Source organism: Cetorhinus maximus, chromosome 25 (assembly GCF_964194155.1).
Source record: "Cetorhinus maximus chromosome 25, sCetMax3.hap1.1, whole genome shotgun sequence".
NCBI lineage: Eukaryota > Metazoa > Chordata > Chondrichthyes > Lamniformes > Cetorhinidae > Cetorhinus > Cetorhinus maximus.
In genome coordinates this window covers 7,540,101-7,564,930 of record NC_135903.1, presented here as the reverse complement: position 1 = coordinate 7,564,930, position 24,830 = coordinate 7,540,101, and the positions used below count along the sequence as shown (strand labels likewise).

The window sequence follows — 24,830 nt, the reverse complement described above, 5'->3', positions numbered from 1 at the left end:
ATTTATTGTAAAGTAGGAATAGTGTGTGTGTGTGTGTGTGTGTGTGTGTGGAGGGGGGGACTTAATTGAATTAAAGACAGCTGGTCTGAATTGTAATAAAGTTGGACGCACGAAGTCTATGTGCTGGAAATTGCAGGGAAAATCTGTTGGGGTTATTGGGGTGCAGAAAAGTACTGTGGGTTCTGAGGTTCAGGCACAGGGAAAACCAGTGGTTTGTGTACAGGTAAAAGAGGAAGAACCAGTGATAGGTAAAGAAGTGTGAATGTGTTCACAATTTACCCAGAGAATTCGGAGGAGCAGGTTGCAGAAATGTTTAAAGATTTTGTACATGAAGGGGAAGTCTTTCCATGTGTACAGGGTGGAGTAGATAAAGATGTTAAAATTTTAAGAGACATAGGGGCTAGTCAATCCTTAATGTTGTGGGATAGTGATAATTGTTGTTCAGAGGGAGTATTGCAGGAGCAGATGATAATAAGTGAGGTTCATGGAGATGCTAGACCTATTCCATTGTGGAAGGTAAATTTAAGGAGTAAGTGGAAAACAGGTGAAGTGATTGTTGGAGTAGTGGAAAAATTGCCCATTGCAGGTGTGCAATTTATTCTGGTTAATCATGTAGCTGGGTCACAGATGTGGCTGATGCCTATGGTAGTTGAGCAACCAGTAGAAGTGTTGCAGACAGAGCATCCTGGATTGTTTCCAGATTGTATGATAACAAGATCACAGGCTCATAGGTTGAAACAAGAAGAACAGGAAGTTCAAAGGCAGGGAGCAGGTGTGTAAGTCCAATTAGCAGGCACTGTGTTTGATAAAATTTTTCAGGAGGAAAGACTGAAGACAATGCAGTTGAAGTGTTTAACTCAAGGCAGTTAGTGGAGTTACAGAAAAAGGATTTGCAAATAAAACAGTTATATTAGACAGCTTACTCAGAAACAGAGGCAGAATGTATTCCAGAATGTTATTACCTTAAGAGTAATGTTTTAATGAGAAAATGGCGGCCTTATCTTGCTTCAGCAAATGAAAACTAGAGGGAGCTGCATCAGCTGGCAATAACATTTGGATATGGAAATGAGATTCTGAGGATAGCTCATGAAATTCTAATGGGGTTGCGGGGTGGGGGGGGGGGGGTGGGGTGGGGGGTGCGCGGTGGGGGGCGGACACTAAAGAATTAGAAAGACACAGGCAAAAATACAAAATCATTTTTATTGGCCTGGATTGTATAAGGATGCAATAAGATCCCGTAGAACATGTCAGGTGATAGGGAAACCACAAGCAGTGATTAAGCCAGCACCTTTAATTCCAATTCCAGCATGTGAAGAACCTTTTGCCAAGGTCATGATTGATTGTGTAGGACCCTTCCCTAAAACTAAAAGTGGAAATAAGTATGTACTGTCAATAATGGAGGTGTCTACAAGGTTTCCTGAAGTGACACCTTTGAGAAATATTACAACAAAGAAAATTGTGGAAGAGTTAACTACATTTTTTTTTACAAGATATGGTTTACCAAAAGACATACAATCAGATCAGGGTTCAAATTTCATGTCACCACTGTTTAACGAAGTAATGAACAGTTTGGGGATAAAACAATTTAGGTCAACAGTTTATCATCCAGAGTCACAAGGGGCTTTGGAAAGATGGCATCAAACTCTAAAAACTATGATGAAGGCATATAGTCAGGATTATCCATGTGTTTGGGATAGGGGATTCCATTCTTGTTATTTGCTATTAGGGATGCTCCTAATGCATAAACTGGTTTTAGTCCTTTGAACTAGTTTATAGTCATGATGTAAGGGGACCACTGAAATTGATTCATGAAAAATTGGTGGGTCAAAATTCAGAAACTACTCTCCCGGATTATGTATCAAACTTCAGAGAAAGATTGGACAGAGCATGTGTGTTGGCTAGGGAACAGTTAAAGGTTTCACAGCAAATGATGAAAGTGAAGGCAGACAGGAAAGCTACAGCTCATAGTTTTGTTGTTGGGGAGAAAGTGCTAGTTCTGTTCCCAGTACTGGGTGACTCATTAAAGGCAAGGTTTAGTGGCTCTTACAGGATTGGATAGAAACTGAGCGAAGTAAATTATTTAATAAATACTCCAGATAGAAGAAAGAAGCAGAGGTTGTGTCATGCAACTATGCTTAAAAAGTACTTTGACAGGGAAGAGGACCAAAAGGAGGTATTTGTGGTGGTAGATAATGAGAAAGAGGTAGAAATTCAGGATTCTGAAATTGTTTTTTCCTCTAATCAAATTGAATAATGAGGGGGTACTTGAAAATTTAAATGTAATATTGAGTTACTTTTCAGACAAGTGTCAAAGTGATTTGGGGAAGCTATTGCAGTCACTCAAAGCTATTTATGGGAATAATCTAGGGGAGGAAAAATTTAGCTATACATGATCTATGCATAAGAGTTTCATCTTTGATAAGGCAACATCCTTATAGATTAAATCCGGCAAAGTTATCACAAGTACAGAAAGAGATCAAATTCATGCTTCAAAATGATATGATTGAATCTAGTTGTAGAAACTGGAGTTCGCCTATTGTACTGGTATGGAAACCGGATGGAACACAAAGACTGTGTGGACTATCGACAGGCGAATGCAGTGACAAAAGCAGACTCATGTCCTATACCACAATTGGAAGATTGCATTGAAAAAGTGGGACAATCAAAATTTATCACAAAGATTGACTTTCTAAGAGAATATTGGCAAATACAGTTATCGGAGAGAGCAAAAAAATGGCCTTTTGTCGTGCCAGATGGACTATATCAGTTTGAAATCATGCCATTTGGTGTGAAATTTGCATCTGCAACATTTCAAAGACTGACAAACAAAAATAATTGCAGGTCTGAGCAATTGTTCTGTTTATATTGGCGACCTGGTAGTTTTCAGTCAGGCGTGGAAGGAGCATTTACAGCATCTGGAAGAATTGTTTTGTTGATTACAAGAAATTAATTTGGTGATGAACTTGGCTAAAACTAAATTTGCAAAAGCGCAAGTTACATATCTAAGCCATACAATTGGACATGGTAAAGTGGCTCCAAGAGAAAGTCAAAGTTATTGTGGATTTCCCAGTGCCTACAACAAAACAAGAAGTTCTGAGATTTCTGGGCATGAGTGGGTCTTAGCAGAAATTTGTATCAAATTTTAGCCAAGTGGTTGCTTCATTGATTGAACGATTCAAATAGAACAAGAAGTTTCAATGGACACAGGAGCGTGAGAAGACATTTGGTAGTTTGAAGGCTGTATTCGATACACCACCAGTTTTGGCAGTACCCAATTATGCCAAGCAATTTAAGTTGGTCATTGACGCAAGCGATATAGGCATTGGGGCCAAACTATTACAAGAAGATGAAAATGGAATTGAAAAACCGATAGGGTATTTTTCACAAAAGTTGAATGTACAACAGAGAAGACATTCAATGATCGAAAAGGAAATTTTGGGTCTGGTGTTAGCATCGCAGCATTTTGAAATTTATATTGCAAACAATTTGCCAGAAACAATTGTTTATACAGACCACAATCTTTAAAGTTTCCGGACAAATTTCGAGACAGAAGTGCAAGGCTGATGGATTCAGATGGAGTTTATTACTGCAACCAGTTAATCTACATTACAGATTATACATGAGGCTGGATGAGAAAATTTGATCGCAGATACATTGTCAAGAGACACTGTGGAGAGAGAAACAGAGCTAAGGGGCAGAATCGTCCCAGATTTGCACTACGTGGGGTAGCGGGCGGGTAAAACGTTTATCTGCCGGCTGCGATGACAGGTTTTCACACCATATTGTCCCAAACCCGCCATATTAATTATGTATTCCCGGGAAACACGCCGTTTCCATGGAGGGTGGGCTCTCATTCGCACGCCACACCATCACCTTGCCGCTTCATCACACCGGGCGCCATATTAGAAGTCCAGCTGTGCGTACACATCTCAGTGCTTCCAGCCAATGACTACTGCAGGGAAGGTGTCAACGAGAGGCAAAAAGACTGCAGGCCTCAGGTTTAATGATGTGTCACCGGAATGCCATTTGGACGCTGTGGAAGCCACCAAACACGCCCGAAGCCAGCGGGCACGGAAAATCTCGGCCAACGTTTCGACTCCGTATCACTCTTCCTCTGAGGAAGAGTCATAGTGACTCAAAATGTTAACTCTGTTTCTCTCTCCACAGATGCTGCCAGACCTGCTGGGTTTTTCCAGCATTTTCTGATTTTATTTCCCATTTCCAGCATCTGCAGTATTTTGCTTTTATTATTTTTATTTTGCAGTAACTAAGGAGGCCTCTGCTCCATTAACCTTTTCCCCATCCGAGCGACCACTGAGGAATTCGGAAAACTGTGCATCACAACAGTGATCAATGTTAACGGGTCCACCTAGCCTGAGAAGGACACAGTGTCAATCAGCAACCTCATTGGGCTATTGCATTTCTTTTCCTGCCACTTTCCTCTTCTCTTAAAGGCACTGACTCCCAGTTGAAGCCTGGCTCCATGTCACCCACTCATCCAACTGGCCATTATTTACGTGTGGGCGTACATTGTGAGGATTGGCAGGATGAATGACAGCACCATTGTGTCAATCCTGATCTTGTATTCACCCGAACTCAGCCTGCACACCATATGTTGTTGGACGCTAAGAGGATGTTTCCTCTTGTGGGAGAGACCAGGACTAGGGAACACAGTTGAAAAATAAGGCGTCTCCCATTTAGGATGGAGATGAGAAGAGATCTTTTCCTCTCAGAGGGTCACGAGTTTGTGGACCTCTCCTCCCCAGAGAGCGGTAGAGGTAGAATCAGATCAGCCATGATCTTATTGAATGGTGGAGCAGGCTTGATGGGCCAAATGGCCTACTCCTGCTCCTAATTCTTATGTTCGTATGGTCGTATGATTGTATGTTGAACAATGATCAGTAGGAGGGACCCTGCTACTCAATTCAAAGGTCCTGCACAAAGTCATTTCCCTTCACTAGTAACCTGGCTGAGATCAGCAAGGTCAGCACAGATGGGGATTGGACACGGGAAGTTCCGGGTCTTCATAGCTTAGCTGGTCCCTGCTTTAACCAACTGAGAGACTATGCCATTTATAATTAGCCCGCTGATGTCAACACATGGTTTTAATATCTCACAGATGTAGTGGAACAATTAAGCAAGAGCTTTAGGGATTACACAACTTAAAAAAAAACTGTTTTTAAAAAAGCTCCAGGATTGTGCAATTATTTGTACCGAAACCAATATCACTCAAAAAATTCCCCGCTCTTTGATAAGAAAAATATTTGAATACATCAGAATAATTTTTGTTTTTTTGGAACTGAGGAAGTGGCAGACTTCCTGAACCCAGTCAAAGCGGGATTTTTCTTATTAACTTCATTGATTGCTACTCGCTCTCCAATCCCTTCGATCGTGGTGATGTCATTGCGCACTGCGCTAGGGAATGTGTCCCCTCTTTGTTCGAAAGGATAAAAATGAATCAGCCTCTGGGCCTCTTCAATGCTCTTTGCAGGTGGAACAAACTTGTTATGATAGGAGATTCAGCAGGAGAGAAAATAAAAAGTTCCTCAAGAAGCTTATTTAAAAAGATATTTTTGCCTTTTGAGCTTTGTCCCAACTTCAGGTGCTGATCTTAGTTAATAGTAATTGGTTTCTGTTTGATAGTGATCCAGTGGATGGGAATCCAGGTTGTGTAGAGTCTTGCTCAGTTCCCATCTGTGTCCAGTTTTGGGCACTGCACCCAAGGAAGGACATACTGACATTGGAGGGGTGCAGCAAAGAATCTCCAGAATAACGTCAGGGTTTTGAGGGTTAAATTATGAGTACAAGTTACATAAATGTAACTTGCATTTTCTGCAAGATTGAGGCTGTCTGATCAAGCTGTTTAAAGAGGCTGAAGGATTTTATAGGGTAGATATGCATTAACTATTTTCTCTGATGGGGTAAACAAGAAGACGGGAGCCTAATCTTAAAGGTAGAGTCAGGCCGTGCAGAAGTGAAACCAGGAAGCCCTTTTTCACAATATGGGTAGTGGAAATCTGGAATTCACTCCTCCAGGTGGCTGTGGATGCTGGTACAATTGGAGCTTTAGGATTGAGATTGATGGACTTTTGTTGGATAAGGGTGTCAAGGGATATGGAGCAAAGGCAGGAAAATAGACCTGAATTTCAAATCAGTCATGATAAGCTTGAATGGTAGAACAGGCTTCAGAGACTGAATGGTCCACACTTTGTTCCTACGTTCTAATGTTCATCTGATTATCATCCTTGCAACAAAAAGCGTCCCCCATATTTTTTCATTGGTGAAGACCAAGATAAGGAATCTAATTAATAGACTGGCATTTTCTCAATCTCCTTTTCCTAATCTGTCCATGAAAGGACCCAACGAGTGAAACCATAATATATTGAACAGTTGCCTATAGGCAATAACACATTGTGTGATATATGCAATCATTGGAGGCTGGAACTTTAAAAATATAAAAGGATAATTATAATTAAATTTGCACTTTAGTATCATCATGGGGGACCTACAACAGGAATTTGTTGGGAACATGCATCAGAATTCCCAATGCGTGTTCCCATTGGGCTATGTTCCATGCCAGATGTGCAAATTCCTAAAACCCTGAGCACCCTGACCATGTGGAAATGAATGGCCATCACTTGTTGCATAGATGCCAACCACATAGTGTGGGACTGGAATCAAATGTAGGGGTGACAGGTTTGGTTCCTTTCTCTGAAGGTCATGAGTCATCAAGTTGGGTTTCATGGTTATTTTAATAGTGCCAGGCAACAAATGAGCAGGTTTTATTAAATTGAAATAACCTCTGTGTTGTTGGCCCAGAACAACAACCACTAAGTTACTGTTCCCTTTGTCATTCATCCATTCTCAACACATTCACTCTTTCCAGTCATTGCACAGTAATGAAAGTTGGCTAAATTTCCACTTCCCCTTCCTTCCCTAAACAAGAAGGGCTGAGGTCAGTCATAGCAGCCACTGGTCACTATCTGAAGTTAACTGGTGTACAGCAAAGATCAAATCTGGGATCTTGTGGATCCATTTAGCTCCGTACCGCACTAACCATATGGGAACATTTTTTTCAAATCGTATTCCAGACACTTGTTGGCAAACATTTCCACTCAATCCGCTCTGACAGTCATTTCATTCCGAACGTGAATGCTGACTGAGTCTTGAAACTTCAGCAGGGATTGAACATACAGCCATTCCGCCCCACAGCTTCACAGCTCATTTCACTCCTAAAATCACCTGGGACTAAAAGAAGGGGATGCTGATCAGCACCAAGCTTGAGGGAGCATCATAACCAACACCAGCAGAATAACCTCTTGGGTGCGTTTTCAGCCCAATAGGTGAAGGGATAAGATTCGAAATGTAAACCTCTTCAACGCGTCTGCTTTTTGTTTTACTGAAAAGTTTTACATTTTTCTTAATAAGATGGCAGGCATACTTCCTGTGAACTGTACTCTGACAACTGTTGCTTTGCCCTTAAGTCTCTTTCCAGTCATGTCTGGAGTGCAGTAAGCAGTAAAATTTCAAGCAGTTGTTTGTGCCAGAAGCATGAAAATAACAGACGGATGACTGGGGGAGAGCGAGATATGAAGCAATGTTGTGTTTCGGTCACCCATGTGGCATTTTCAGAAATACACACACACAGGAGCTTTTACTGGATGTAATGTTCTGACCACAGACATGGTCCAGACATCACAGCTATCCTATTTATAACTCTGCTTTTGTTATGTTTCCTACCAAAACAGAAAAGATGTTTGCAAATGTCAAAACTATATGCTTAATGGCTTAGAAAGAAAGCATTCAAAATTGTCACTCCCTCAATTCGTCCACTCTCCCAGATTTGCTTCTCTGTCCCTGTGCTCACCCCAGTCCTGCGTGTCTATCTCAATGTCCTATGATTCTATCCCAATCCTGTACATTCCTGTAAATCTATCCCAGTGCTCTCCCCAATGCTCTGCCCAATCCCGTCCCTATTCTCAACTCCCTCCACAATTCTGCCACTCTACGAAATTCCCTCCATGTACTTTTGCCTCTGAACCCACTTCTGTCTGTGGTCCAACCCAGTGTAGCTTTGCTTGGTGTGACAGGGACCTGCACAGATCAGGTTTTATCACTGCTCTGTGCTGGCCTGTTGGATCTCAGTTAATTCTGTTTCACTCTCCACAGATGATGCCTAACCTGCTAATCTAGCATTCTCCCCTCTCATTTCAGAATTCCTGCTCCTGGCCACTGTCCAGGATTTTGCTGGAAGGTGTGCGTAGTGCGGAAGTCGAATCAGGCAGTGAGATTATATCCTTAAGGATAACATACAGTTTCGAGACTGAAGTTCGAAGAACAAGCACTGGGTTGAGATATTAGAGTACACCTGCAAAACCCTGGCTGTGCCCCAAGCAACAAGACAGAGAAAGATAGAACAAAAAAAAAATTAACATATGGTCTTTATGCTTTCAATTTCCACCCCTCTCTCACCTTTACATGGTCCATCTCCGACACTCCCCCTCCCTTCCTTGACTTCTCTGTTCTCCATTTCTGGTGATCGATGGTCCACCAACATTCATTACAAGCCCACCAACTCCCACAGCTACCTAGACTATGCTTCCTTACTGTCTGCTTCTTGTAAGGACTCCAATCCATTCTCCCAATTTCTCCGTCGCATCTGTTCTCGAAACGGCGCTTCTGACATGTCTTCCTCTTTCCTGACAAGGTTCCCCCCCCCCCCCCCCCCCCCCCCCCCCAAACCCCCCACTGTGGTTGACAGGGCTCTCAACCATCTCCGACCCATCTCCCGTGCCTCTGCTCTCACCCCTTCCCCTCCATCCCACAACAATTATAGGGTTCCCCTTGTCCTCACTTTCCACCCCAGAGCCTACATATTCAGGGGATCAACCTCTACCATTTCTGCCAACTCCTGCATGATGCCACCACAAAACGCATTTTTCCCTCACCTCTCCTGTCGGCATTCCGTAGGGACTGTTCCCTCCATGACACCCTGGTCCACTCTTCTATCACCCACAACATCTCATCCCTTCCCATGTCACCTTCCCATGCAATCGGAGGAGGTCTAACGCCTGTCCCTTTACCTCCTCCCTCCTCAATGTCCAAGGCCCCAAACATTCCTTCCAGGTGAAGCAATGATTCACTTGCACTTCGTTCAATTTAGACTACTATATTCGCTGCTCCTGATGCAGTCTCCACTACATTGGGGAGACTAAATGCAGACTGCGTGACCGCTTGGCAGAACACCTTCACTCAGTCCGCAAGCATCACCCCGACCTTCTTTTCACTTGCCATTTCAATTCACCATCTTGCTTTCATGCCCACATGTCCGTCCTTGGCCTGCTGCATTGTTCCAGTGAAGCCCAACACAAACTGGAGGAACAGCACCTCATCTTCCGATTAGGCACTTTACAGCCTTCTGAACTTAACATTGAGTTCAACATCTTCAGACCATGAACTCGGTCTTCCATTTTGATATTTTTTTCCCAACCCCCTCCCCCTATAGGGCCAGTCTGTAACTTGTTCTTATGTTTTGCTTTCAGAGAGCGCTGACCCTTCTTCTGCGACCAACACATTCTGCTATCTGACCTTCATGCCACTATTAGCACCTGCCTTAGTCTTTAACACTATCAATACCACTCCCTTTGTCTTGTGTCCGTATCTTGGTCAATCTCTCCTGAGCTCCCATCTATCCCTGACCTTCTATATTGCTCCACCTGCTCTTAACCAGTATAAAATCCATCACATTTCTATCTCTCTTCAGCGCTGAAGAAGAGTCATACGGACTCGAAACATTAACTGTTTCTTTCTCCACAGTTGCCGCCAGACCTGCTGAGTTTTTCCACCATTCTCCGTTTTTATTTCTGATTTCCAGCATCCGGAGTATGTTGCTTTTATGTTAATGCGTGGCCTGATTTGCGGCCCTTAAATTCTGCGCATCCAAAGCGATAAGGAAGAAAATTACCGTTATCAAAATATCTGATGGTGGAATTCCTGGAGTAACTGGGATCAAAGTTGGCCATAAGTGGGGCAATGTACTGAGTGGCAGTCAGCATCCGATGGATGATTTCCCCAGTGAATATAAAACCTAAAAGAAAAGAAAGAAGAGAAATTAGCCCTCGTAATATCTGATATACTCAGGGTCTTTCCTTGAGGAGTTTTTTTGCTCAGGAAGGTGCAGGGTGACAACAAAATGGAATAGAACATCACCTTACCTTCTCTCAGGATCAATGTTTATGTTCCCACAGGAGGAGCAGTTCTTTTCTGGAACCTGATATTTTACCTTTGCTGGCTCTGTATTTTCTCTTGATTTCTTTTCCCCTCGGGCATTGCACTTCCAAGAAAATAATAACACTGTTTCGCAACTACCTACGGTTTGTTCCTACTGCTGTGATTACAGGGGAAAGAGTACAATATTTACGTGGTGGATCTCCCACTGCACTGGCTGCAGGCAGTGGAGGTGCTGAAGGCAAGCGAGCTGGGGAGACATGACAGGTAGCCAAAAGGAATGCATGTGGACAGAAGGTGAAAGGTTATCAGAGACAATGGGGCAAGTTAGGATGGGCAACAGAGTTACATGCAACTGGAGGGTGAACTGCTGTTTTTAATCACTTGTGTCTCCTTAATATTGCGGAAAAGTGAGACATGTTGCTGAAGCTTTTTGTCTTGCATCCATCAGGACAAATGCAAGAATGCCAAATTTCAAATGATCACAACAATTTATACTACAGGAGAAAAGGCTGGGGTGATTGGTTGGCAAGTCAACTTGGATTGGCCAAGGTTTCTACTGTTTGATGTGATTCTGCAATTGGGCAGTACTTGCTGAACAACCCTGAGTGTGCTAATAGCTACACTAACAACCAATTGAGTTTGTAACATGGCTCCTTTATGCTTGCTAGAAGTGGAATATATTCATACGCAGGGACCCATTCTCTGCAAATAAAAAGAATATATTCAAGCCTTGCACCTTTTTTGAACTATCCAGAAGCTTGGGGAGCCTACAATTCCCCATTGCTTTCTCCGTGGCAAAGCCTCAGCCAATCAGAGTCAATGTGCCAACCAAGTCAAGGCAAAAAGCTTTGGCAATATGTCTCTCTTTTCAGCAATATTCAAGCCCTGTACTGCCAAGTCTCTTTCATGTGTTTCCCAAGTGACTATAGGAAATAAAGAAAAACTTGCATTTATATAGCACTTTTCATAATCACTGGACATCTCAGTGCTTTAGAGCCAATGAAGAACTTATTGAATTGAGTTCACTGTTGTAATGTGGTGAAAGCACAGCAGCCAATTTGTGCACAGCAAGATCCCAAAAATAGCAATGTGATAATGACCAGATTATCTGTTTTAATGATGTTGATTAAAGGATAAATATTAACCCAGGACAAAGGGAATAACTGTGATGCTCTTCTTCAAAACAGTATCATGGGATTTTTACACCCACCCAATCAGACAGATAGATTAACACCTCAGCTGAAAGATGGCATCGCAGTGCAGTGCACCCTCAATGCTACATGGAAGTGTCCACTTTGGTTTTGTGCTCAAGTCCTGGAGAGGGACATGAACCTGCAACCTTGTGACTAGTCACAGTGAACACTTAGCCAAATGATGTCCATGCTTTTCCAGCTTGACTGGCCCCAGGACTGATAATGTCATGTGGTTTTCAAAAAACAATCAGAGAAGTTAACAGGGATTCTACAATGTAATTTTCAAACACTCATGGGGTTCAGTGCTTCTGCACAGAATGTGTACTGGGTGAATGGGCGTGGAAGTGGAGGGTATGAGGGGCCATTGGGGCATGGGTGGAGGGGCATAGGTTGGCATGGAGAGGGCACGGTGGGGCATGGGGAGTGAGGGAGTGTGAGGGGTGAGCACCAGAGGGTTGATGTTTTTTGTTTTATTGATTTTGTTGTAGCTGGGATGAAGTCCCACAGCACCGAGGCAGGCCTTAGCACCCTAGGGCTGCCTCCGAACCCTTTCCGGGGGGTGAGGGCCCGAATCCAATTTGTACCTGTCCCCCTGCAACGAAAACGCCACCTTTGCAGGTGCTTTCCCATGACGTGGGTGGACCACGTTGGCAAATTCCCTGATTCCCATTACCTGCCTTGGAAATGAAGATCCAGCCAACAGTTTTCCCGGCTGAGATTCCAATCCCCTGTGACTTTTAAGCTCTTAATCCATCTGTTACATTGTAATTAGTACAAATGAGGAATATAAGCCTCTGACCTGCACAGATTTGTAAGCTTTATGCACCCCCGAGGAATCCTATCATCTTATTGTAAATATAAAACCAGTGTTTCTGTGAATAAACTAGGCTTCTGCTTCAGTACAATCTCTAGATATCATACCCAACAACTGGTTGTACCACATGAGGTGAGCTCTCCTGAATCCAGTTGGAATGAATGTATCAGGGTACGTCTGATGATGGTGATTAAAGCTGCTCACCACAGGAAGTAGCAACAGCAGCACAAACTATACCACAGCATCGCAGCTTTCCAAAGTTTAATTAGGGGAAATTATGGATTGTCCAGGATTGAATGTGGTACAATCAGTCTGCCAACACAGAGTCGGCGGAGGGACTGAGGTGGTAGAAGAGGGGCAATGTCAGCATACCTGCGGAGGGTGATGCCACGGGCTGGGTTTTCATGGAGTCGTAAAGACTTTGCTGATTTTTAAAACACGTGGCCAGGACCTGGATGCAGAAGTCATGAGTTGGGAGGGGGGGAGGTGTGGGCGATGAGGGTTGAGGGCTAGAGGGCCTAAAATCTTCTCAAACAACCAGGACAATGTCCCAGAGAACCAAGAGATAAAAACAAAAAACTGCGGATGCTGGAAATCCAAAACAAAAACAGAATTACCTGGAAAAACTCAGCAGGTCGGGCAGCATCGGCGGAGAAGAACAAAGTTGACGTTTCGAGTCCTCACGACCCTTCAACAGAACTTGTTCTGTTGAAGGGTCATGAAGACTCGAAATGTCAACTCTTTTCTTCTCCGCCGATGCTGCCAGACCTGCTGAGTTTTTCCAGGTATTTCTGTTTTTGTCCCAGAGAACCAAGACAGACCTACTTACCACCCTGCCTCAGCACTCGCCTACCCCTGCGGCCACCTATGCTCCGCCTTTGGGGTCAGTGGGCCCGACTCTATCTCGCACCCAACCCCCGGATGCGAAAACCTCGTGATTCAAGGTACTTTTTACCGAGGCAGATCTGGTGAGTCGGGAAATTTCGGAAGTTTCCCGGTATGAGCTACCCGCCTCGATGGCCAAAATGTCTTCGAATAATGTGACCGAGAAAGGGGCAGCAAGTGGATGAGGATGAGGAGGGGAATCAAGGATAAAAGTCTTGGGGGGGTAATGGTGTGGAAGAGGGAAGATTCTCTTGCCCTGATTGGATTGGCAAGAGAGGAACCAGATTCAACTGAGCTAGACAACAGAGGGGAAGCACTGGAAGGTGGTGCAGTTGACACTGTCAAAGGCTGCAGATAGTTCAAGGAGCATGGGGAAGTCACAATCAAACTTTGGTTAAAGGTGTTTGAGCGCAGTGTCAGGGACAGAAACCTGACTGGAGAAATTCAATCAGGAAAGAGAGACGCTAATTTGGAAGGTGACAAGGACTTGAGAGGAGAGAAAGATATCGGAGCTATAGTGGTGGGTTTTAAAGACAGAGGGGTCGAGGGTGGAAATTCTGAGTAGTTGGTGATGACAGTCGCTGTGAAGAGGAGACAGACAGTACCTGAGGAGAGGGAACCATTTTAAAAAGCAAGGCAATGCTATGCTTCATCTTGCTGCCTTTAACCCTGGGACGTTTCTCATTTTCACAAAAGAATGTCAATGAAATATTACTTGAAGCGACATCTTAAACCACATTCCAAATGTACTAAAGCTGTACTCAGTGGGTAAACATAGAACCCAGTTTCACACTCAGTGGCACAAATAAGGAAGATCCCATGTTTGATGTTGCATCTGTGCCGTGTTCAGTTATTATTACAATTATACTCAGTGCTCTTGAACTAAGGAGAATGAAAATAACCTGCCATTGTTCCTACTCCTGAAGACAATCCAGTGACTCCCACTGGAAAGAGCAGCTTGTGGACACTGATTGACAGAAGGTTCAGATTTAGCCCTATCACGGTTGAATGGCTTGCTGACGCTGATTGTTTAGGCTGACATTTGCCCTTTGAAATAGCTGGCAAAGGCACAATCAGCTACCTGGCTGCCTGAGCTGTATCGTTCTATGATTCTGTGAAAAATGATCACTTGGTGGCAGCAGCAAATAGCACCAAACTCAATTCAAGGGCAATTAGGGATGGGCCTTGCCAGTGACTCCCACACCCCATAAAGAAAATTAGAAAAGGCATCTCAAGGGTAAACATTGCAACAAAGTGAAAGTAGGACAAAAATTCCTTAACAGGTGATTAGCAAATCTTGCCTTAATTTAAGCGCCACATCCAAGTCACTCGCCATCCTGACTTGCAAATATATCGCCGTTCCTTCACTGTCGCTGGGTCAAAATCTTGGAACTCCTTTCCTAACAGCACTGTGGGTGTACCTACCCCACATGGACTGCAGTGGCTCCAGAAGGCAGCTCACCACCACCTTCTCAAGGGCAATTAGGGATGGGCAATAAATGCTGGCCCAGCCAGCGAAGCCCCACATCCCGTGAAAGAATAAGAAAAAAAACCTTTGTGCTCAAGAAGACCAATTTCACACTTTAGGAAGGTGCGGTAAACACAATGGTAACAATCAAAGCAGTACAACAGCACAGAGCACATCACATTCAATGAGAATCTCCTCCAGTACTCAGCATGATAGATAGCCTTCAATGATGTGCATGCTGTTGGTTGCCAGGCTGTCAGCAGGGCCTGTGGCCTTGGGCCACCAATTAACTACAAAGGAAGACATCAAGATGGTGTACGTTACACAGGAGAACAAGATCCTATTGAAATAAAGCTTCCATTTTTTTTATTCCCCATTAGTAAAACTTTAACTTCCCTGCCAGGCAAACTGCTCTTAGTACCTGTCGCTACAAAGAAGCAGCGCTGTTGCAGCTATGTGGCGAATAGGTTCCTTACCCATAAGATCATTGGAAAGCATGGGATGAGATAACTAACAACAACTTGCATCTACATAGCGCCTATAATCTCGTAAAAACGCATCTAGTTACTTCACAACAGCATTATCAGACAAAACTTAACACCAGGCCATTTAAGATGTTGGTGAGGTCCTGACCCCAGTAATTTATGAGTTCCACTCGTCTGCACAATCTCCTTGGAGGTGACCAATTAACAGGCCACCTCCGAGATCCCCATCCAGTTCAGGATGGTGGGTGGGCTGTGCAGGCGAGCCAACCAACAGGAGCATCCAAGGCTCTGGGCGACTGGCAACACCAGCAAGAGAGGTGGGCACTGCCACTGTAGATGTGGGACCGTGAGGCTGCCAGGGCACCTTCTGAAGACTTCAGAAACAGATTAAGGGTGGAATTTTTCAGCCCGATCGCGGCAGGAGAGTGGCAGGAAAATGCAGCAAGCTGTTCAAAAGTCCAATGACTTCAGAGGGACTGGAAAATCCTGTAAAATTCCGCCCTCAGAGTGGCCACAACTGCCGGGCCATCATTGTGGACGGGGAACCCCTTCCGAGGTGTTCAGCTGTGGCCCTCTGTCACCCGCAGCTCCAGGCGTGGGGGTTGGGAAGTATTGGAGGCCTTGCTGGTCCCCTTCCCCCCACCTGGATTTGTTGCAAAGAAGCCACCTCCAGCCATTCGCTTCAGTAGGGGTCTTCGGTCTTGGCAAAGGGGGAGCCCCATTTGCTGCCATCAGGAAGATCCCATCGACATCATCAGTTTGCCTCCAAGTGGCCACTTAATTACCTCTAATTGGCTACCGGCCTCTGTCAGACGGTTCTGGTATGATCACCGCCTCCAGCAAGCTCACTCAGAGACAGGACAGCGTCGGGGGTCGATTATCCAATGTAAGATTTGCTGAATTCCTCCTCCCGCCCGCCCTCCCACCTCCAGAGCTGCCTCTGCGCGGCTGATAAGATTCCCCCTCGTTAGCAGAGCTTCGTCAAAGAGGTAGGTTTTGAGAATAGTCTTATTAAAAGGGACAGAGGGAGGAAGAGAGCTTTAGAGAGGGAATTTCAGAGTCTTACGGCCTAAGCAGCTACAGGCAGGGCCGCCAGTGGTGGAGCGAAGCGAATCAGTGGTCAGAGGGACTAGAGTTGAAGAGTGCAGAGTTCCCGAGGGCTGGTAGGGCTATAAGAGGTTACAGAGATAGGGAGAGGGATTCGAAAACAAGAAATCATCCTGTCCTATCAAATATTTGATCATCCCAGTTTATACTCATCCTTGAAACTTGCGTTCTATCAACAAACTATTTATCAATTTTCCTTTTCCGTGTAATCCTCCGTCCTTGGCTTCAGCAGGAGCTTAGTGCAATTGTTGATTCATCTCCCTGAGCTGTGCTGTTGGCAACTTAGGAGTAAAGTATGTTGTAACACCAATTTGTGTGTGGAGGTTGGTACTTCCAGTAAATCAGCTGTCTGCCCACCTCCCCCCCACCATGCTTGCCACAGAAGTTTGTACTGAAGGGAATTGCTGCTTGTGTTTGCCAAGTGTGTGAGCCAAATGCAGTTACAGCACATGGCGGAGCTGCTGTAGATCAGAGGAGGACAGGTAGGGAGCGGCTGGTTAGTGGGTTGTGGGGTGGCTGACTGTAGCGATTTGGCTGGACAAGCGCTCCGTTATTGCCTGGAGGGTTGCTAATTGGATGGGTTTGAGGAGGGCTGGGGTGTGGAAAGTGCTGGGAACATGGAGCCTGGGGCCCTTACATTGGCTCCTAACCTGACATCAACTCGATTCTCATCCGAAGTGTTCAAGCCCTTCACCCCAGCCCTGTCCGTCTTTGTTGTGAGATCAGTCACACTTTTAGTCAGCGTTTTAACAAGTCTCTGAAATTCAGTTCAGTTTTTTAGCCAGTGGACTAAAAATCATTATTTGGCGTAGAGCATGTTTTCGTGATACCACCATTGGGAACCTTGCCTTCTGCTATCAAGCACCTAACTGCCCTAAACCTCTTATCTTCCACCTCTGTCTCATTCTATAGGACTTAAAACCAACATCTTTGACCAGGCTTTTTGGTCACATGTCTTAATGTGTCCTTCCTTGGTTCAATGTCTATTACGTTCCTTGTGACGTGACACTACTACACGAAAGGCGCTATATGAATGGAAGTTGTTGTTGTTGTTGAATTTCAGCCCCACCATGCAGTGAAATTATTCCTTCACGCCCACAGAGATGTTTGAGATGAATAAACTGCAAAGTGTGCAATCTGATTTTAATAAGCAAGAAACTGGTTCTTTAAGCCGGAGCCAAGTGAATTCAGGAGCTGACTGAGCCTGTGCCAAATTTCAGCTGAGTTGCATGATGTCACGACTGGAAACTTGGGATGCACTTCCTGGCAGTGTCGGGAACCCGGAGAGGGAAATGAAAGCTGGACAATTTACATCAGATTGTCAGGAACCTAAACTACTGTTTATTGTCATGAATAACAAGAGCTTACAATAGATAGAAGTGCAAGAAGTGGGATGGCATGCTGCAGGCAAATCCTAGGTTTAAGACCGTCAGTCACAAACTGTAATAACTGAGGCATCCTCACTTGCCAAATAATAAACACGATGAAACATGTCCTGCTTTGAAACATGAAATAAGTCAAATGTTAGCCTTGGTTAGCACTCTCGCCTCTGAATCAGAAGATTGTGGGTCCCCACTTTGGAGACTTGAGCACACAGTCTAGGCTGCCACTCCCAGTACAGTACTGAGGGCATGCTGCACTGTTGACAGTGCCATCTTGCAGGTAGGATGTTAAACCAAGACCTTGTCTAAGTGGGGCACTTTTTCGAAGAAGGGCAGGAGAGTTCTCCTTGATGCCCATGCCAACATTTATCCCTCAATGTGCATCAATAAAACAGGTTATCTTGTCCTTCTCAAATTGATGTTTGTGGGACCTTGCTGTGCACAAAATGGCTGCTGCATTTCTTACATTGTAACATTCAAAATTGCTTCATTGGCTACGGGACATGCTGAGGTTGTGAAAGGAGCAATATAAATGCAACTTTCTATCCTCTCATTCTGCCTGAGGGCTTCTCTATAATGATGTTGGGGCGAAGAGGGCTTAATTTTAAAAATTCTGAATATCACCAGATTAAAAGAAACAGGAGCAGGAGTAGGCCCTAAGGCCCCTCAGGCCTGTTCAAGCATTCGATGAGATCATGCCCTGATCTTCTGCCTCAGCTCCACTTTCTTGCCCTATCCTCTTCTTCCTTGATGCCCTCAGTGTCGAAAAATCTACCAACCTTTTAAAAATGCTCCAAGTCTCGAGCATGAACAGCCTCTGGAGTGGAGAATTCAAAGGATTCACAAACTTATGAGTTGAAGAAATTTCTCCTCATCTTAGTCCTGAATGGCTGACCCCCTATTCCCAGACCGTGACCCCTATTTCCACACTCCCCGTCCAGGGGAAACAAACCCTCAACATTTTTACCCTGTCAAGCCCCCTCAGAAACTGCTTGTAGACCGACTAACCACCAGGCAGCGAGAGACCCGTTTACCGCTTATCACGGGGATTGAGACAGGATTATACATCCTGAACAGGAGGGATCAATGTTGTTTTATAAAAGCCCTCCAAGTAAAAACTCAATTTTGCTTTTTGAAATGGTTTGTATTAGCAGCAACGCAGCACGGAGTGATTTTCTAAATCGAAACGGAAAGCTGAAGATTAAATGGAAGGCTCACAGCGTGATTGGAGCCCACTTTACAGATATGAGTTCTGATGTACTGGTAACCAGCACCAGTTCCTATTGTTCCTGATAATTGGTTCTCTCCAGTGGTGCAGGAACAGCAAGTGACCCTTGTGCTCACATGACTCTGGAGCACTTTGCAATGGCCTTTTATATTTACTTGGTGTTTTACACCAAAACTCATTTGATGAATCTGCTTATATATTTGCTTCAGGACCCAGACTGTACAATCAAGAAGAAATGGAGTCCCTCTGGAAATAAGTAGGAACATGGGAACTGGATTAGGCTATTCATCATTCGAGCCTGTTCCACTGTTCAATCAGATCATGACTGATTTGTATCTTAACTCCATTTACCTGTCATGGTTCTATAATCCTTGCCTGACAAAAATCAATACCTTATTATACAGATCACATTCCCCCCCCCACCCCCCACCAAACTTCTACCTCTGATTCCACCCCTCCCCCCTCCCTTCAGCTTTCTTCTGAATATAATGAATCATGTGAGGCCAGTGATTAACGATTATCACCAGTTTCTGACTGTACGCTAGGGTAATTACAGCTGAACCCAAGCAAGTTTTTTTCTACTTCCCACACATTAGTTATGCATTCCTGGGATACACGCCGTTTCAATGGTGGGCGGGCTCTTATTTTCCCGCCACGCCATCACCTCGCCGCTTCATCACGCTGGGCGCCATATTTAAAGTCCAGCCACGTGCACATATCTCAGTGCTCCCAGCCCAGGACTACTGCAGGGAAGATGTCCACGAAAGGCAAAAAGACTGCAGCCCCCAGGTTTAGCGACACATCACTGGAACACCTTTTGGATGCCATGGAGGCCTGGCGCGATGTCCTCTACCCCCGCTCTGGCCGCAGGGTTGTGGTGGTCAGTGCCAATGCTGCACAGGAGAGGGTGGCCATCCAATGCAGATAGAGGATGAATGATCTCACCGTGCAGCCAGGGTAAGGCAACCATCTCATCGCACTAAGCTCACACACTCAAGCCCATCACACATTCACTGGCATCTCACTCACTGCCAGATCAAGGGACATCACCACCCATTCTCACACACATACCCTCACATGAATATCTGGCCTCATCTCTGGAGGCTGCCTATTCAGCCCTCACCATCTTGAGGCTACTTGCACAGATCAACATGTGCCCCCACACATGCCCTGGGATACCCTCCTTCCCCAGTACAGCCCTCATCCTGCAGCCTCTTCCCTTTCCTGAGGCCACTTCTCCCCCTTCCCCAAGCAAGCCCTAGCCCTGCAACCATTGAGAAGCCACCCACATATGGCTGAACTGGTAGGTAGAGACCTAAAAGTGATGTGGTGCTGTCTGTGAAGCCTGGCACTGATGACTGAGTGCTGACTGAAGCAAGGTAGACAAACAGACTTTAAAGTCCCGAGTGAAGGGCAGCCCGCCAGGTGCACATCGCTTTGTGCCGTTGTGAAACGTGTCAGCGTGTTTACCCGCCAACACAGGCAGATGATCCAGTGGTGGGGGAACGATTCCAGCAGACAGGCCTAATAATGATATGCTGGTGTATTACAACGAGGTTCTCAATGTTCGCTGGTGGAGAACGCGGCCTATCGGTGAGCTGAGCAGACGATCGCAAACTGGTTTCACGCCATCGTGAAACCGATCGCACCATATTGTCCACTCACGCCACCGAACACACCCAACGCCAGCAGGCACAGAAAACCCCGGCCATAGGCTCCCGATCATTCAACAGGGTTCCCTGCCCTTGGCTTAGAGCTGCTGATGTCTGTTGTAGTAAGTATAGCCTGATTGTAACCCAGCCTGCCTGACTTGAATGGGAGATGAGTGCTCGTTAAAATGGCAGAGGGTAAAATGGTGTTTGAAGGCTTGCTGCCAGGATTCCTGATTAAAATGGGAAAGAGGTGGCTGGGTGACACCAGTGGTGCAGCAATGCAATTTTAACCTCGCCAGATGCAATCAGAATCAAGTCGGTGAGGCCTACTTTGGGTGCAGCCCAGGAGGAGCAGGAGAAATCTTGGGCCTGCCCTCTACAAGGCCTTCTGACCGTAAATCGCACCCACCCCCACATCCCAACCTCCCCTCACTTTCTTGCCTTGGGTCCCCATAGTTACGTCAGTCTCCCTCTCCGTTTCCCGCTCCTGCCAACTGACCCTGATGCCATCAGCTTCCATTCAGAGGCAGTCAAGGCACATTGCAGTGGCCTCAGTTCTCAGCTGGAACTCTCTGCTGGCGGTGGGGGGGTGGGGGGCACTGCTGCCTGTCCTGAGATAAAAGCAGTGGTTATAATTCTGCTGACACTTGGGAAAGAGGCAAGGCTGTGACTGGATATGCACGGGGATTCTAGCTCCTCCAGGCCCACCCAGCCACTCCACAGAAAAGTGACTTTACTGTGGCCTCTTCTACCCATTCCCTGACTCCCATCATGATTCCTGGCTTAGCCCCGTGCGGGCCTCCAAAATCCAGATGTTAAAATTCTGATGCAGCTTCGATTACATCATCAGACCACAAATTTCCGATGTGGAGTGGGTCCTGGGCTGCCTTAGGCCACTAGACCTCCCGTGCCTGAATTAAGGTTAAGTAACAGTGGTGCCAAGGCAACAACGTGACATGAAAACTACCCTCCACCCCCCCCACCATTTTACCCCACCCCTGCTTATACCATTCCCAATGGACGATGCCAGCGGTGGGGGGCTGTGGTGGGTGCAACATCTGCCCCGAGCGATCCAATTTCTATTTGAAGTTGTGAATTTAGCAACTGTTTTGATAGTTAATACTACATTTTGTAAAGCAATTCCTAATCTTTGAACAGCTTTATTGGTAGAATGCGTCAGCGCATGAGTGAAAAACCAGTTGGCCTTGAAATGCAGGAATTTCCCCGGATCTGGCAACATTGTAAGGGCTAAGTTTTTGTTAGCGAGAAGATTTCGCTTGAAGTTTCAGATAAATACAGCGTGGTTGCTGCGGAGTCAGGGCTGTCCTCTGTTTCCCTCGGCAGCGTTTGAACAGCCACCATTGTGTCTGTCTGTCTGTCGCCGGAGATCACACATTGCATTACATAGTTCACTGCACACACGCGTTTTACAAATCTTTTGGACAACCAAACATTACAGAGGGAGCTTTATCCACGTCTCTGGCATCAGCCTGCATGAAGTAAATGGCATACATGTTGTGTAAAATTGACACAAAATAAAAATCAGTGGGAGAATTTAACACTTTCCTTCCCCCTTCCCCTTGTTTTCTCCCACTACCACTCTCACTCTCACAGGGATACTGTTTCAGAGTCACTGGCAACTCTCAAGTAATTTGTTTACGGGGTAATTCATCTTACATGTGGATAGACGGCGAACATTGGCAGATTATTCATCTTTAAGGGCCCTATTGTGACCAAGACGCACATGCCGATAGGTCCAAAGAGGGGCCTGTGTGTTAATGAGGACTATTGAGAATCTGGACAGTTGGTCCTTTCTTAGTCTATGATTGCTCAGGCTAATTGTGGCGCCCAAATATATTATGCGGGGTTTTAATAGAGCAAGCAAAGAGAATCTGTTTCCTCTGGCAAGTGGGTCAATAACCAGAGGTCATAGATTGAAAATAATTGGCACAAAGACTAGCGGGGAAATGAGGAGAAAGCTTTTCCACATAGAGAGTTAAGATCTGGAACACACTGTCTGAAAGGTTTGTGCAACCAGGTTTCACAAGAACCTGAAAAAGTCTATTGGTCATGTCCCAAACAGGACTCATTTTCAGGGTTATGGGGAAAAGGGACTGGGATGTGGGGCTAAATTGAACTGATCTTAAAGAAGCACAACTTTATAGACTGACGATAGAACCAGGAAACACCTTGTTAATAAACAATCATCAATGTGAACTAGTTCAGTTGTGCAAGGTAATAAAATATAATTGTTTGTCTATCTTTTCTCCAAAAGAATCCAATGTATTTAAGTATGTTAACCTGGTACAGGTTGATAAGTGTAGCCAAAAATAGGTTTATCACCAAAAATAAGCACTTTGGTCTGTGCCCAGTTCAGTTCCTGTGAGCAACCTGATTTTAAATCACAGGACAGGACATTTTTTAGAAATTACCCTGAACTATTCACTTCTCTCACTGACGTACACTAATCGGTTTGTAGTAAATTGGATATTTTTGACGGTCCACTATGTGCTGAGTAAATCTCTTTCCAAATCATGCCGAGGAAGACCCATCTACTAACTTCTCTTCACTCCTGGTCGGGAAGAGAACCAGCTTGCTTCTTGATATTCAATCCCCTCACCTTTGATCTCCAATCATTCTGCAACCTTTCCTGTCTTTATTGTTACTACCAAGACCAGCCCTACTTTCAACGTCCACCTGACTCCCAAACATCCGTGCCATTGTCCTTTCCGCTTTACCTCTCAAGGGCTCGTCGTGTTATCTCCTAACTCTAGTTCATTCTTGTGCTGGGTGGCAAAATAATGGAGCTCCTTATCTGCTCCTCCTACAATCAACAGCCTTTTAAAATACAAAGATAAAAGCAAAATACTGCGGATGCCGGGAATCCAAAACAAAACCAAAAATAGCTGGAAAAACTCAGCAGGTCTGACAGCATCTGCGGAGAGGTACACAGTTAGCGTTTTGAGTCCATATGACTCAATAGTTCTGGTGAAGAGTCATACGGACTCAAAACGCTAACTGTGTTCCTCTCCGCAGATGCTGTCAGACCTGCTGAGTTTTTCCAGCTGTTTTTGTTTTTGTTTTAAAACACAATCTCACTGCCACCTATCCTGGACGTTTAAGGTTCACTTTCCTCTCCTCTTCCCAGCTTGATGTTATCTTGAGTTCCAGGCAAACTTGGACCTTCATTTAGGTCATCAATGGTAACAGAGATCGAATCACAGTGAACTTATGACAAATTCAAAGCAGAACAAGATGACTTTGGTGTCAGAATAAAATGCATCAGTAAATACTATATATGACTTAAAAAGGATGCATATATACTGGCCACTGCATTCAACAGTGATAAATGATAAAACTGCATTTACTGTTCATAATGCATTTTAAGTGTTTATTCTGTAGCTATTAAACCAATTTAAATCTGCAGCTCTGGGCTCCCAGACATTATCGATCGGAGGAGTATGTGGGACAGCACATGCCGTCACCATTAACATGGGCTCTTGGCTGAATGTTTATCTTTGTACATGGTGGAGACCTGGGCCCCATCTTAACACTAAGTGAGTAGGTTTTGAGCAAGTTAAAATCAGGCCCACTAGCGCAGCCGAATATTACATTCTGTGGTAATTCTCCCACACCTACCCCAACAACACATGCATGTCTTCAGGTCCAATTCTGGCATGACTCATTCACAGGTGTGCAAGTTGAAACTAACCAACATTTCAGCACTTGGATCCTGACATGTTCATTAAACCTCTGGCTTCCTGCATCAATTGGCTTTAATTATTTTCAGTTTGCACACTGCGACAGTGGCTTAAAAAAAAGTGGTTCAGAGCTTCCGATCTCCGGATGGTCGTACCTGGGAGGTACTCCCCCCAAGGTGCGCAGAGGGACCCCTCGGAAGTACCCACGCACTGACTACACGGGAATTGCCCAGGAAATTTGGATTCCAATGGGCAGCTCCCCTCTGTATGGAACCCTTCCAAATTCTGAGTTAGAATTGCAGACTTCGAATGGTGCCAACTCACTTACCGAAAGTTATCCAAGAAAAGTTAGAAGGAATAAAACCAGCTCTAACTCCCGGATAACTAAACTACTGACCCCCTCGGATGCCCCACTGGACCGCTCGAATACCCCCATCCCCGATTCCTCACCTGACCGCCCCTCCCCCCGTCTACCCCACCTGACCACCCAGCTAAACCCCCTGATGCCCCAACTTGCCAACACCCCCCCCAAACCGACAATTCCCACCGACCCTTACCAAATACCCGCATAATCCGACTACCCACCCCAACCCCCCGACCACCCTCCCACCCACCCTACCCCCCTAACCACCCACCTGCCACCCTACATCCTCACCCACCCAACTGCCATCCTACCTCCTCAGTC

General features: G+C 45.2%; 1 protein-coding gene across 1 annotated transcript in view; it reads right to left on the bottom strand.

Annotated features, from left to right (window-relative positions):
* Nucleotides 1-24,830, bottom strand: part of LOC144667842 (plexin domain-containing protein 1-like) — a 243,499-nt gene that overhangs the window by 131,875 nt on the left and 86,794 nt on the right. Inside the window, exon 5 of the mRNA XM_078529363.1 lies at nucleotides 9,965-10,087. Within this exon, the coding sequence (XP_078385489.1) occupies nucleotides 9,965-10,087 (123 nt within the window). The remainder of the gene's footprint in view (nucleotides 1-9,964; nucleotides 10,088-24,830) is intronic.